The following is a 15,902-nucleotide window of genomic DNA, read 5'->3' on the forward strand; positions in this document are numbered from 1 at the left end:
GATCATTGGGATGTTTTTTCTTTACTTTACTTTTTTCCCTGTGTAATTAATTAATAATTGGCAAATTTTAGATTGAGTTACACATCTGTAACCTTTATATTGATTAGTTATGTTCAGTCATTACAAAAGAATAGAATAAAATAGGACACTTTGTTTCTTTTTTAGGAGGAAGCACCTGGAGAAGATGAAGACAGTGAGAGCGATAGCGATGATGACGATGATGATGTCCGTGTCACCATTGGAGATATCAAAACAGGGGCGCCACAGTACACGTAAGCGTTCAGTGATTGTTCTCGCATCCTGAAGATTGCGAGGTTCACGTTGATTATTATAGGCTTTTATTCACATATAAGCACATTCATAGAAAGGATCACATATGGTAAACGTAAGCTTGACTCTCGTTCATCTTTGGAACACAAATGAAGATGTTTTTTGTTGAAATCTGAGAGCTTTCTGTCCCTCTGTTGACATCTGGCTTCAAAAAGTTCATAAAGAGATTGTAAAACTAATCCATATGAATTGAACGGTTAATCCATATTTGCTGAAGAGACACAATCGCTTTATATGGTGAACAGATTGAATTTAGGCTTTAATTCACTTATAAAATTTCATCAACTCACACATCAGTTGTGGTAAATGGAAGCTCAAATATGTTCGCTTGATGTCCGAGAACCAATGAGGTTCATTCCCGTGTTACGCAGCACGTTTGAGCTTCTGCAAGAACCAATTAGGTTTGTTTTTGCGCGTTGAGCTTCTGTTTATGTTCGCTGATCAATGTTCACATGTGAATAAAAGTCTAAATTCAATCTGTTCATCATATAAAGCGATCAAGTCTCTTCAGAAAATTTGGACTTAACCTCTCAATTCATATTGATTAGTTTTACGATCTCTTTATGAACGTTTTGAAGCATCAAAGTAGTAGTTGCGCAGGCTGTCAATGGAGGGACAGAAATCGCTCAGATTTCATCAAAAGATCTTCATTTGTGTTGCGAAGATGAACGAAAGTCTTACGGGTTTGGAATAAGGGTGAGTAATTAATGACAGCATTTTCATTTTTAAACGAATTATCTCTTTAATGCTTTGGCTTCCTAAATATCATTGGCTATACTGTCATTATAGGGGACTTAAAGTCATTGGTGTTTTGAAGAGGAAAAAGTTAGTTATTTTGATATACGACTGCAGAACTGATGTAATTATGATGTTTTATTGTGCAGGGCATATGGGGGAACTCCAGTGAATCTGAACATAAAATCAGCTGGCAGCAGAGCGTATGGAGGTGAGTGAATCAATGTGATTTGCAAAGCTTGGAACTTTAAATACATCAGTTTACTTACAGAGGCCTTTTTATGCAACGCAACATTTGTGGGCTCCTGACATAGTTTGAGTGTGTACTCTGTAGGTTCTAAAGTGAAGGGCGTAGACCTCGAAGCTCCAGGCAGCATCAATGGAGTTCCAGTCCTGGAAGTGGATGTGGAGTCCTTTGAGGAGAAACCATGGAGGAAGCCAGGTGTGTATTATGAACCAGTTTGAAGTGCCTTTTGTGGTTTTTGCATATGGTGTCTGCATAGTGTGTGTATGTATGTGTGTTTACAGGTGCGGACTTGTCTGACTATTTTAACTATGGTTTTAATGAGGACACGTGGAAAGCGTACTGTGAAAAGCAGAAGAGGTTACGCATGGGCCTCGACATTCTCAACATTGGATCCACCACTAGCAAGATCTCAGTAAGCATAATCAGCTGTTAACAGGGATGGAAATTGTGAAGAGTTTAACAATTCTGGTTTTGATTCTACTATTTTAGGTCCTTTAATGGTTCCTTAGTGATTTGCAATGTTTGGAAAACAATTATTTTGCATGAATTACTCCCAGATCATTTCATATCTGGCAATTTCACTTCTCTTAAAATGGCTTTTTTTGATTTATTGGCATAAATCTCACAGGCTGACGATATGACTGGAGCCCAACACTAGTCACATGATCCTTCAGAAATCATTCTGATATGCTGATTTGCTGCTCGAGAAACATTTATTATTATTATTATTATTATCAATGTTGAAAACTGTTATGCTACTCAATATTTTCTTTTATTAATAGAAATTTCAAAAAGAACAGCATTGATTTCAATTAGAAATCTTTTGGAACATTATGAATTTCTATACTGTCACTCTTGATCAATTTAATTCATATTTGCTGAAAAAAATCTTAATTTAAATATAGGGATGTCCCGATACCACTTTTTGCAGAACGAGTCCGATACCGATACTTTGATTTTTGGTACTCGCCGATACCGATACTGTAACCGATACCTGAATTTTCACTGCATTTTTAATTTTTAAATGTATTAGTAGATAAACCAAAAGAATATAAATCATATTAGTTGGCTTAATTTGTTCATCAAATATATATTTCTTTCAGTTATTTTCATGCTTAGTTAAGCCTGCTAAAATGCATTGTATGAGCTTCTGTTACTGTCACTGTTCATTCTATTGCTCAATCATATTTTATCTTTCATTTAATAGCCACAGCAATATTTAGAGCTGCTTCAGCAGGGTTCAGTGCTGAGGATCGGGTCAGCGGTTCAAATGTTTGTCAAAACCAGTGAAATATCAATTATTTAATCCAATTTTGATATTACAAAAACTACCAGCATAATTAATGTGAATTTAAAACAAGCAGTCAGTAACAAAATAAGAACAAACAATCGAATTACAAAAAGGACAAATAAATACAATAGAACAAAGAAAGACAAATGAAATAAACAGTGTTTTTATAGTTTTTCGGGTAGATCTAACTTGTACAGAAATTTCAAAAAAGTAATCAAATGTGAAAAAAGCATTCATTACTGTATAAATTATATATAGATGGATATTTTTGTAAAGTTGAAAAGGGTAGCCTATTTAGTCAAGAGCAGTGAGTATTTCTTTGTCCTTTGTTTGATTAACATTAGACTGCTGCTGCCCCTTTAAGACCGAACGCACCGCACCGACCGCATTTGAACATGCTACGTTCATTTGAGATATAGCCGACTTTATTTACTATAGGATACTCGCCAAGACAGGCGTTATTACACAATTTTGTGTGAATTCGTCCGTACAAGCGCAAGATGTGAAAGACTATTTAATTCAGTATTCGCGCGCTGAGACGCTGCTTTGGATGTTTGCGTTCATGAAACTTGACCTGCACACGTCCTGTAATAATGTAGAGAACCACCCGTTATACTTAAATCAGGTAACAGTTCATGTTTTACTTTACTTACATTTAGTTTTCATCCAAATAACATGTGCTGAGTGAGTGAACGATCAGCAATCAAGAGCATTCAACAGAAGTGCGCTTGCTCGCACTCTCTCTCTCTCTCTCTCTCTCTCTCTCTCTCTCTCGTCAGTTAACGTTAATAATAAGCTACCTGATGCCTCGTTTTATTTTCTTTGCCATTGACATCCGACTGAACAAATTCCACTGATGTCTGTTTAAAGGGATGTGCTCGACCAGCTCGCGAGTCTATGCCTCACAGTTCACCTCCACAAAGCACTCGCGGCGGCCAGTTTCGTTTTGCAAAATGTACGTGGTATCGGTGCGTGGTATCGGCGAATTTTTATGAGTACGAGTACGAGTATATGAGGACAGTATCGGCCCGATCCCCGATGCCAGTATCGGTATCGGGCCATCCCTATTTAAATACAAATAAAAAATCTTACTGACCCCAAACTTTTGAAACTCTATTTTTGCAGAAATTCTGGACACTTTCGATTGTATGCAGATTATTTAGAAACATTAAAAATAATCTGCATACAATCGAAAGTGTCCTGAAGTTCTGCAAAAATTGGGTTTTGGATAAGAACTAGTTTTCCATTTCAAACCCTAGCTGTCACATTTCAGTCTAATAATCTCATGGTAGTAGTCATTTAATGACTAATTAATAGAACTACTTGTAAAGTGTGCATTTTGACCTAATTAACATTTTTACCTTTTCCACCTCTTTCTTTCTTTCAGGTTCAGCAGGGTCGTACAGGTAACAGTGAGAAGGAGATCACAATACCTACTCATGCATCTAAAGCAGACTTTTCCACTCCATCCAACCTGTATAAAGCAGGAATCAACCCAGCGAGGTATGGAACATAAACACGTTCACTCACACATCGACTATTAGAAGTCGTCATTTGTTTCAGAGTTTCCACACTCCAGTTTCAGAGTCATGTTTGGGAATGCATGTACAGTGTTTGTCCCGCATCTGTCATGTGGGAGAGGGGACTAGTAACTCATTTTTTCCTGTTTCCCCTTACCCATGCCCTCATAGGATATCCCCTCCACACTGGGCAGGGCCTGCCACTCAAGAAATGCCCTATTATACGTAAGTGGGAGGTGACATGGGAGTGGTTTGTCTTACAAGGCCTGATTAGACATTTAAAATATGAAATTTAGTGGGCTTCATTTGTTGTCTTTCTATGTTTTATTGATGAGTGCAGTTAATGTCTGTTGGTGATGTTTTAATCTACAAAGCACTATGAAAAAAATAGCAAGATAAAATCTGCTGCTATGACAACGGACTTGGCAAACTGAACCATTTTTTCTGCAGAACTGTGTAGCTTTTAGTGCTGTGCTTTAATGTGTGTGTGTGTGTGTGTGTGTGTGTGTGTGTGTGTGTGTGTGTGTGTGTGTGTGTGTGTGTGTGTGTGTGTGTGTGTGTGTGTGTGTGTGTGTGTGTGTGTTTACTAGTTAGGCATGACATTATGGTGGGGGTGGGCGGTATGACCAAAATTTTATTTAATGGTGTTTTCACTTTGAATTACAATATAATTATTTTTGCTGGATTATATTATGTTAAACTGCCATGTTGTAATTAAACAATATTGGAAGAATGGGCTGATATTTGGAATGAAGGCACGATTTGTGAGTGTGCTTTTATACAAAAGTCCAATGCACAAAAAGCTAATAATTGAGTAACTTACATTTTAGAGACCGTATTGACAGTCTATTTTTGCTCCTTCTACGACAATGATTCCAAATGAAGCAGGAATTGAATATTTGATTTATTTTCTCTTTCGAATTTGGAACATTATTAATGCACAACAAATCATATGGAATGACACAGTGGAAACACACTTGTCCTTTAAATGAAAAATGGTAAAACTAGGTTCTGATTGGATGAGCCACTTTCAAAGTCATTGCAAAAGTAACCATACATCACTTGAATTCGAAATTAATGTTGCGAGTTACAACGTTGCCTGCATTGGTGTTATTATTAACTAAAACTGTTAGAAATAAAGCTGAAATAAAGTAAAATATTAATATTAGATGAAAAACTTTTTTTGAAGAGTTGAAGTACTAAAATTACAAAACTAGAACTTAAATTAAAATGAATTAACTAATGTCTTAATGCACACATATATCATCCATGGCACATACAGTCATATCGCCCTGCCCTCCTCTGACGTGTGCAATGTATGCATCTGTAAAAACACAGAAATGCATGTACACCCTAAAGCTGTAAGTGTACGGATGTTTTTGTTGCAGGAAGACGCCCGGGACCATAGATGTGATTGGAGGAGGGACTGCCACCATTAGCAGGGTGGAAGGACGACGTCGCCACAATCTGGAGGGGAATAACATCCAGGTTACACACATGACATGCCCTCACGCTCTCCTCATTCTCCATGCTGTAATACTACATATCTGGGAACTGAATCATGTGACTTTAACACTCGCAGGTGATCTCGGAACATTCCACCTCCGACACTGAACCCGCCGTGGCTAAGATGCCGCCACCGTTCTTTCCTCCGGGGCCACTGCCTCCAAACATCCCCCCTCCTCCATTCCTCCCTCCTCCTGTCAGTCAGGCTCCACCTCTAATCCCGCCTCCACGTAAGACCTTTATTTTTTGTATTCATTTTTTATTTGTTTTTACTTGAAATCTATATGAAAAATCTCACTTTCAACAGCATTGATATTGCGGGTTCTAATAGCATTTGTAATGTATTTGTCATGGTCTATGCAGTTATGGAAGGATTTTTTTTTTTATCTTTATCATCTTTTTTTTTTTTTTACAGGGATGCCAATCACTGTTCCGCCTCCAAGTAAGTTTATCCTTCTTTGAATGTTCGAGTGTGCAATAACATGACAAACATAGCAAAAGCAACTCAATATAAAGCTCTTAAATGTTTTCAAAGCAACTGTGTGTGTAATTGCAAACTTTATGACTGATTATGTTTAAAAATCTGAATTATTCCTGTGTTTTCACTATGATTGTGTTGGTCGCTGTTTAAATCTTGTTTCTGTTTATGTTGTAGATTTCCCTCCTCCCACTGGAGGACCTCCTCCTTCACTGATCCCTACTATGGACAAGTAGGTGTAGCTTCTGTACAACCCTAATACTTCTGTTACAATTTCATGTATATATATGTATGTATATATATATATGAGATTTACAATCAGTGCAATTTAATCGGTATCAGCCGATTAAAGCTATTATTTTCGCTATCAGCCATTGGCCAATTGTTTAAAAACAGCCGATGATCATTGCTGATTATATCCTGTCAATCAAAAGGGCGCTAGCGGAAAAACGTGTCATAGACTGCAACTTATACTGTGTGTGAAGAAAATCTCTCTTGTTGAATCTAGGGCAAGTTAATGTGACAATAAGGCTTTAACAGTTAAAAATAGTGGTTAATGCAGGCTTTATTTGACCCAATGAATCACCCGTCGTTCAAGCCCTGGTTGCCAGATCTGCAAGTTGTTTTTCCCTACATCAAACATTATTTGTAACGCCTGCGTCCAATAATCGCAAAGAGTTTTGTGCTCTGTTACTTCTGAGAAGAAACAAAGGCTCAGCTTTCAAATTCTGTATATTTTATCACGAAATTCAAACAATAAATGACATTTTGACACTCTTAAATGTGACGTGACGGATCGCTGTAGCGCCAGTTCAAGCAGCAGCGCAGAGCGCGAGCCTTTTCTTAGACTTTAATACAAATTACATCTTTTAAGATCTTTTTTCCTTTAGAAAAATCTAACTTTCGGTTATTCTGAATAATCGGCTAGCGGTATCTACGGAGAAATTTAGTATCGTGCCATCTCATTTATATATAAATTAAATTATGCTGTTCTATATCATGTCTTACACAAATGTTTTTAACATTGAATTAAGCACCAAATCAGCATATTAGAATGATTTCTGAAGGATCATGTGACACTGAAGACTGGAGTAATGATGCTGAAAATTCAGCTTTGCATCAACAGTAATAAATTACTTTTTAAAATGTATTAAAATAGAAAACGGATATTTAAAATTGTAATATTTCACAATATTAACTGTTTTTACTGTATTTACTACTGTTTTTACTATTCTTCAGCCTTGCTGCACTTCTTTAAACTTCTTTACTTCACACCTTGGGTAATTCTTGTAAGCATGTATTTAGATTTACATACTTTTACATGTAAAAGTATTACATCATTTTCTGTAACCATTTAGAAATGTTATACTTGACTTGCACTTTAACAGTTCCTTAATTGCCTATGCGTCCTGTTTTAGCAGCGGGCACCCAGGAGGATATGATGGACGTCCTGTTGCTCCATATCCTTTTCCTACAGGTAAGTAGTGTGGTACCATCTCCCCAGTCTATTATATTCACCTGGAAAACTCATTTAATTTAGATCTCGGTACAGGTCACAAGTACTTGAATATATTCCAGGCTTTATTAACCTCAATTAAGAATCATGCGCATTGGGGTTTGCTCCTATGGTTCCGTTTTCAGGTGGGTTTCCTCCACCCATGCAAGGAGCTGTTAGCCCCTGGCCCGGTTTGATGGACAACCCAAAGCAGTGGGAATACTACCCTCGGCGAGACAAGGAGAGGGAAAAAGAGCGAGAAAGGGACAGGCAGAGGGAACGGGGCCACGAGAGAGACCACAGTCCCACCCCTGTGGCTTATAACAGGTCTAAGATGATGTCAACCCACTCATTTACTACACAGATATACTCTGTTTTTCAGTTTGAACATGTAGAAATGTCATTAAACTGACAAATTTAGATTTTACTTTAAATTCTTATCATTATTCCAAAGAAAAAACTCTTTGTAATCTTTGACTTTAATCCTTTTTTTTTTTTTTTTTTTTTACATTTTTATTGATTTAAACTTTGTCTTTTGCAGTGATGAAGAACGATATCGTTCTTACCGTGAGTATGGAGAAAGAGGGTACGAGAGGCATCGGGAGCGAGCGAGCCGAGAAAAGGAGGAGCGTCACAGAGAGAGGAGACACAGAGAGAAAGAGGAGGGGAGGCACAAGTCATCACGGAGGTATCATATCAGGGTCGAAAATTAATGGAGGCTTGGGGTAAAAATGCCACCAAAATGTATAAAAATTCTCCCAAAAATCGAGATATGGGGCAAAAATGCCACTGTAAAAGTTCTTGTTTTTAATTTTGTAACATATGATGCGGTTAAGCAGTATCACATGAGAAAGACTGCTGTTTTCTCGAATATCAGCATTGATTGCATATATTATATTGATTTTAAACAACAGTTCAATAAGAAAAGAAATGAAATGAAGTGATTTACATTTAGAAACAATAGTGTCTATTTTTGCTCTATTGCGTCATCAAAAATAGTTCCAAACAAAGCCACAGCAGCACCGTTGCGCATCAACACAGTGGTGTTTCATTACTGAATGAAACCACATTTTTGAACGAGTTAGGTGAGTGATTGATTCAATGACCCATTCATAGACAGTTGCTTGATTAGTTCCTAAATGAATCAGCCATTTTAAATGACCCAGTGACTCACTCGTTAAGTGAGTGACGATGACTTTAGTTTCATATTTAAAAGCATCTTTTCATTTTTTCCATAATTTCGTTTTATATTTAAAACATTTATCTCATAACATTATTTATGCAGTTGTAATTGTAAATGCATTCATGTCACTTCTGAGCAGCATTAAACTGTCACTAAATGCCACTTCAGTGCAGTGCAAAGATGGATTTTGTTTGGTAACAGCCGTATAGTGTTTTATTATTCTAAGTTAATGTATTGTTTAAAAAATTAAATAAAAGATATGTATTAATTTAAGAATTTGACACAAAAGATGACTCATATATTTAATAAAATTGCCCTTATACTGTAAAAAAGGGATTTAAGAGGGCAAATAATGCCTTGTAATAGGAAAGGTATTTTCCATTATTGTAACAGTCTCACACAGTGCTCTGCATTCCCTTCAAGATCCTTATTCTTTTCTCTCTTCCATCACAGCAGTAGCAGACGAAGACATGACAGCGAGGAGGGTGACAGTCACCGGCGCCACAAGCACAAGAAGTCCAAGAGGAGCAAAGAGGGCAAGGAGCCCAGCGAGGAGCATTCTGTTGACCAGGAGAACCAGGAAGCCATGGAGTAACTCCTGTCTGTCTTCTCCGCTCTCCTTCCTTCTTATTAGAGCGCTGGTTGTCAACCAGATCATGCTAAATGAAACAAGAATCCAGTTTACCTTCCTTTTGTTTTCATGTTTTCCTTTTTTTTTCCCGTTTAGTTGTTTTTTTCCAGTGCTGTTGTACCATGTAGATGTTGATTTGTTGGATTAAAAAAAAGAGCATTTGTTAATATTTGTTGTGTCTTTCATTGTGACTATAGCAAATGGCAATCAACGTTCACAGTTGATCATGGTATCCAGCTTGATTTATCAAAGATTAACAATTATTATTTCTGAGATTTTTAATTTGTGGTTACTGGACACTATTGTTGATCATCTCACCAAGGCTGCATTTATTTGATCAAAAAATACAGTAAAATTGTGAAATATATTACAAATTAAAATGACTATTTCGTATTTTATTCCTGTGATGGCAAAGCTAAATTTCTAGCATCATTACTCCAGTCTTTAGTGTCACATGATCCTTAAACAAAATCACTCTAATATGATGATTTGGTGCTCAAGAAACATTTCTTATTATCTATGTTGAAAACAGTGCTGCTTTATATTTTTGTGGAAACTCATCTCTTTTAAAAAAAATGATACCTAAACAATTATAAATATTATTGAATAATAAATTTGCAAGCAAGATACAATGGGCAATATCTATTCTTTAATTAAGCAACAGCAAATTATTTTATATTTCTTATGATCTATGTAAATGTGTATTTTATTGTGCTTTTGAAAACAGCAAATGCAAACTAAGGCACACGTTTTTAATTACGTTACTAAATTTTATCCTTTCAATGTGCCAGTTAGAATATGAAAAATTAAGAAATATGTGAAGTTATAGGTGTCTTATGAAAATTAAAGATAATAAAGCTATTAATTTTACTAGTTATAAAGAATGCAGGTCACATCCCGACAGGGATGGGCAGTATTTCAGATACATGTATTTAAAATACATATTTGAAATACAAAATACTATTTTGTATTTTAAAGCCTTTGGAAAAAATCAAATGTAATTTGTATTTAAATACATTTAAGATGAGTATTTCTGTATTTTCAAAATACATCAAATTATGCCAGTCAACCTCTATCAGGGCACTGATTTTGTGCATCAACTAGTTCAGACATTCACTTGCTCAACATTGGATCAGTGATTTTTTCTTTTCTTTTTTATTTATATGGTGAGAATGTCATGATCAATTCTACTTGTTGATTAAAGTTAAAATAGTGCATTATTCACTTCAGTTAACAAGAAAGAATAAAAGAAAGACTAGTTGATTTTTTTCAAAGGTTGTTTAAAGCATTACTGCATGTTAGGGCTGGGTGATATGACACTACATATCATAGCGATGATATAAAGTTTGAATTGATGGAACTTTTTCTAAATCATTTACATAAATGGGCCTATTTGTGGGGTAAGCAAGTTTATCCGTGCAGCTTCTAGTGGGCAGGAATTATTGGAACGTTGGAGTGGAAAAAGAAGCACTGATGAATGACACAACACAAACATCTCCAGCTTTTAGTTTTATTGTACATAAAAAATAATAATCAAAAAGGGGTAAATAGTGTCAAATGAATCTAAATTAATTCTAATTTTAAATTTTAGATACTAAACTTTTAATAAACTTATGGAAACAAATAAACTTTACATAAAATAAACACAAAATTACTTAAAAAGCATTGGACAACCTGCAAAAAAAAAAAAAAAAAAACCAAAAGAGTTTGAAATTCAGTTTATGCTGTGGAATTAAAACTGATATTGAGAATTGTGAAACCATGATATTGTTACTGTGAAGTAAAATTGAGATTTTGGTCATATCGCCAATCCATATTCTTTGCTAGATAGCAGAGAAGGTTCCCACAGTTTTACATACAGTATGAGTTTTTTAATAGTGTTCACTACAAATAATAGACTACATTGTAACCAGAAATAAGTATATAAATGGTTGCTATTTTGCGAAAGAAAGAAAGAAAGAAAGAAAGAAAGAAAGAAAGAAAGAAAGAAAGAAAGAAAGAAAGAAAGAAAGAAAGAAAGAAAGAAAGAAAGAAAGGGCAGAGATGTGGTTAGGAATGAAAAGTCAGTAGGCCTAGTGTCTTCATTCACTGTGGCCTATCCCTGCACTGGATGGCCAATGTCACATGTACTTTGTGTATTTTCAAAATACAAAATACTGTATTTGTATTTAAAAACATTTTTTCACACAGTATTTTGTATTTATATTTAAATAATTTTTTTCACACAGTATTTTGTATTTGTATTTTAAATACATTTCCATGCATTTATGCCCATCTCTGTACATAGAGGAATAAATGAAGATGATAATGGTAATTGGAGAAGCATATAATACATGTAACATCAAGCTCGTGCTGCTCTAATTCACTTACTGCTGATATCAATGTTGTTTATATTTAAATGACCCTAAACATTATATATCAGTCCAGTAGATTAAAAATCAACACAACTATTTCTGAAGCCTTGAAGCCTGAACGCACTTGCTGCAAGCTCTTCACAACTCTACAATTTGGTAAGTCTTAGTGATTTTTCCACAGTCTTTGAAGTTCTTCTTGATTCATTATCATGGAGCAGCGTCGGTCACGAAGAACCAGGGCTCTTCCCACACGCCTGAGGGGATTGGTGGAGGAGGGCGTCTCTTCCAGTCCGGAACCTTGTGAGCTTCCACAGCTGGCAGCTGTTAAGTTGGTCAGGTCAGATCACACTTACAGCCGCATCTCTGCCAAAGCTCGAAGACCCACGGGTTTGGAAGAACGCTACTTGAAGAACGCTGCTGTCCTTCCTGACATTCGTCCAGCAGTCTCAGTCCCTTCAGTGGACGTGCGTCAGCAGGATGAGCCTATCTCCATCCACGGCTACAGCGTAGAGGCCTACCAGGACATCTACCGCTCGGTGGTGGAGCCCATGCTGAAGACGCCCAGTGGCCGGCAGCGTCCCTACAGCCTTAAACTTGGACGGAAGATCAAGCAGCGACTGTGGGAGGCACTCAACCGCCCTTCACTGGAGGAGACGGAGCATCCTGATGGACGTGTCCTGATCACTGAGAGCTTCTCCACAACCAGCAGAAGCTTAGCTCCTCGAATCGACGTGGACATCAGTGAAGAGCCCCTGCCTGAGGAGCCCCGAAGAAAGAAGCCCAGACACTGATACACTGTCACATGGAGCCCGGAGTATCACACCGCGGGACCTGTGTGTAAATACTGTATATAGTTAACTTATAGAGTAAGTTTATAGTTTTATGAGTAAGTTTTATTTTGTAGAGTAAATTTAGAGTTTTATGAGTAACGTTAAGTTTTATTTTCTAGAGGTGTTTTGCACATTGTTGTGAGGTTGTCTTGGGTGATTGTCAAAGCACTGATATGCTCATAGGTTGTTCTAAGCGTTTTTTAGCGTTTTGCTACATGGTTGTTGGGATGTTTTGGATGGTTTCCTGTGTGTTGACATGCGTTTGCCAAGGTTTTTTGCGCGGTTGTTAGCGTGTTGCTGGACTCTTCTGAGTGGTTTTCCATGCATTGGCTATGTTATGTGTTTTTTTGCGCGGTTGTTAGCGTGTTGCTTTGTGGTTGCTGGACTCTTCTGAGTAGTTTTTCATGCGTTGCTTTGTGGTTGTCAGGATGTTTAGAGTAGCCTAACGTTAGTTGGTTGATATGCGGTTGCTTTTAAGCAGTTACTGCAGGTTAGGGAAGGTTAGGGTCGCTCACACGGTTTGCAGCTTGACGTGCTGTGAGGGCTTGTGTGCATCAGTGATGCTGAGAGCTACGCCACTGGTACTTCACAACTACTGCTAGGGTCACCCATAGTGGACAGGTCTCAGCTGAGATGCCAGACGAAGACAAACCTGGGCAGCAGAAGATTGACCTGATGTTCCTGGCAGAAGATCACTGTCTTGTTACAACGACAACAACATCAGCGGTACCTGAACGGAAGAAAATTCATGATTCAAGAAAAACTGAGTATTTGTGGAAGTCATCAATGGATCAATGGAAGCAACCGATCGAACAGAACAAGGTAAAACAGATTATTTGTGGAAGTCATCAATGGATCAATGGAAGCAACCGAACCGATTGAACAGAACAAGGTAAAACAGTTTAATATTAGCAAAGGCTGCATTCTTTATTCAGCATTTTTGTCATCAATGGATCAATGGAAGCAACCGATGGAACAGAACAAGGTAAAACAGTTTAATATTTGCAAAGGCTGCATTCTTTCTTCAGCATTTTTGTAAAAGCATTCGGCCATTTAAATCAGAGGAATCATAATAATATAATTTCTTACATTCTTGTATGTATGATAAATATGAAATAATTCTATTCTAAATTCAGGCACACGATCATGTAAATACAGGCAAGCAGAGAAAATGATTAAAATACAACAATTACTATTCACAGGTAAACACTATCACAGTAATCTGAACTTCATAAACAGACACTGTTCTTCTACGGTTCTTCTGTTTTGTCCTTGAAAAAAATCGTCATGCCTTAACATAGCTTGAATGTAACTCTACACCCTTCCTTGGCTCATTTAGTATACCAGTTCTATGAATATGCAAACTAACCAGCTCAGAGATGTTGATCTGATTGGTTACAAGGTAGTTTGTGACATTATAAACACCAGCGATTTCAAACCATGTCTTTGTTTCATTGCAGTTTTAAGGAGAAAATACTCAGTAGTGTTGCTGACTTATGAATTTGCACATGGTTTGTCTTAAAGCATATTAAAAACACCACATAGACATAAACAACATTAAAAACTTAAATTTCAACACAGGGTGACTTTAAAAAGTCCACCGCAAGGATCCATTAGGCTTCTATTCAAATGGTAGAAATACCTGCAGAAATACTCATAAGATATTCTTATAAAAAGTTGTGAAATAGTTTTTTGTGTGAATAGAATACAACAGAAAACATTTAGCTTTAAATATTTAATTTTGATCTCATTCATACTTTTGAGAAATTGTTTTTTTTTTTTTCAGTCACCACTGTAATAAATTAAAATAGCAATAATGGGAAATGGAAACATAATAATACAAATCAATATTGCATGAGTTCATGTTATCATAATACTGTACCTGAAACAATGAATCAGTCCTCCATTGCTCAAAGAGCTCAATCGTCAATCGCTGTTGTCACAGAAATGGACATTTGTTTTCTTTTCTCGTTGTTGTATTTCTGACTGCCAACACATCCATAGATTTCCCACTCTCCTATTTAACTGAAGTGTCGTCTGCTGAGGGAGTCAAAGCTGAACAATAAGAACAAACAAAAGGTTTATATGTTATTTTCATGATTCTAATTGGTTAAATGTAGATTTTTTTTGTTTTTTTTTTGTTTTCTGTGGTGCCATGTACTTACCTATGCTTGCAGGGTCCACAATCTGGACTGGAATGGCCTGTCCGTCCTCTAACAAGATCTGTGTGATGCCACCTTCAGTCACTGAGGTCACACTCACCAGCTGGCTCATGCCGAGCAGGGTCGGGGGGTCACACAGAGATATGCTTTCACCAGCACTGCCACTTGACTGGAGGAACTGGGACGGCCTCAGCAGTAAAGGGCTGTGGAGGTGCAGGGCTGGACAGCTCTGGGGCTTCTGGTGGTGGTGGGGTTGTAGGTTGGGCAGTGTCTTCAACTGGACACAAGGTAAGCTGTATCTGGATGGCCTATCAGACAAGAGGAGAGCACTCTTAAAGGATAGGTTTGCCAACCAGCTTTGTCCCAGGCAACAGGGAACATTCTCACAAATGAGGCCAGGCAAGTTTTTATGAACAAACATTCTTCCATTAACGTTAATAGAACATTTGTTGAAAGTTATATGTTTTTAAATAATGTTCTCAAAACTTTAGCACAAAAACGATGATTTTTTTCTGAAATATTTTAGTTGGATGTTTATCTAACATTTTTTTTAAACGTTACAATTTGTTTCAGAATGTTCAGAGAACATTCAAAAGTAAACCTTCACATAATGTCTGCAAAATTATAAAATTGAATGTTCCCTTAACGTTCGCATTAACCAACAAAAGTTTTTAAAATGGTTAAAACTAGAGGTTTTGAAAGCCATGAAATAACGTTAATGGGAACATTAACAAAAAGTTCAAAACAAAAATGTATAAAAAATTATTACATAATCAGGTTTTCAAGCATTTAATTTTAATGGGTTTTTCAGAACAGTTGATCACCCTGAAACTTTTTACATTTATACAGAAATTCAAAACTTAAAAAAAGAATGCATTAATTTAATGAATGAATAGATTTCAGGACAGGGTCACCTGGAGATGTGCAAAGATCTTGGGCTGCAGTGAGGTGAGAGAGCTGAAGAGCTGCACAGCCTCTGGAGAAAGATTGTGTCACTCTCTTCCAATAGTCCTTCCTTCTGAGGGGACACTGTCAATATAACAGCAGTACACTAGATTCTGTGGCAGGGTAAACAATGCTTATACTTTGACTACAGGTATGTGCTTTCTTTTTGAGGCAGGACCTTTCCTCTACTCTGTA

At 36.8% G+C, this 15,902-nt stretch overlaps 1 protein-coding gene across 2 annotated transcripts in view; it reads left to right on the forward strand.

Annotated features, from left to right (window-relative positions):
• Positions 1-9,581, forward strand: part of fip1l1b (FIP1 like 1b) — an 11,807-nt gene extending 2,226 nt beyond the window's left edge. For both annotated transcript variants that reach the window (XM_081362376.1, XM_081362377.1), the window contains exons 5-18: positions 166-272; positions 1,215-1,276; positions 1,400-1,507; positions 1,594-1,724; positions 3,991-4,106; positions 4,295-4,348; positions 5,512-5,611; positions 5,706-5,859; positions 6,045-6,071; positions 6,285-6,339; positions 7,526-7,584; positions 7,749-7,929; positions 8,144-8,290; positions 9,239-9,581. In XM_081362376.1, coding sequence (XP_081218502.1) covers positions 166-272; positions 1,215-1,276; positions 1,400-1,507; positions 1,594-1,724; positions 3,991-4,106; positions 4,295-4,348; positions 5,512-5,611; positions 5,706-5,859; positions 6,045-6,071; positions 6,285-6,339; positions 7,526-7,584; positions 7,749-7,929; positions 8,144-8,290; positions 9,239-9,380 — 1,443 coding nt within the window. In that variant the 3' untranslated portion in view covers positions 9,381-9,581. The remainder of the gene's footprint in view (positions 1-165; positions 273-1,214; positions 1,277-1,399; positions 1,508-1,593; positions 1,725-3,990; positions 4,107-4,294; positions 4,349-5,511; positions 5,612-5,705; positions 5,860-6,044; positions 6,072-6,284; positions 6,340-7,525; positions 7,585-7,748; positions 7,930-8,143; positions 8,291-9,238) is intronic.
• Positions 9,582-15,902: the final 6,321 nt, after the last annotated feature.

This window comes from Scardinius erythrophthalmus (assembly GCF_964197995.2).
Source record: "Scardinius erythrophthalmus genome assembly, chromosome: 3".
In the NCBI taxonomy this organism is placed as follows: Eukaryota; Metazoa; Chordata; class Actinopteri; order Cypriniformes; family Leuciscidae; genus Scardinius; species Scardinius erythrophthalmus.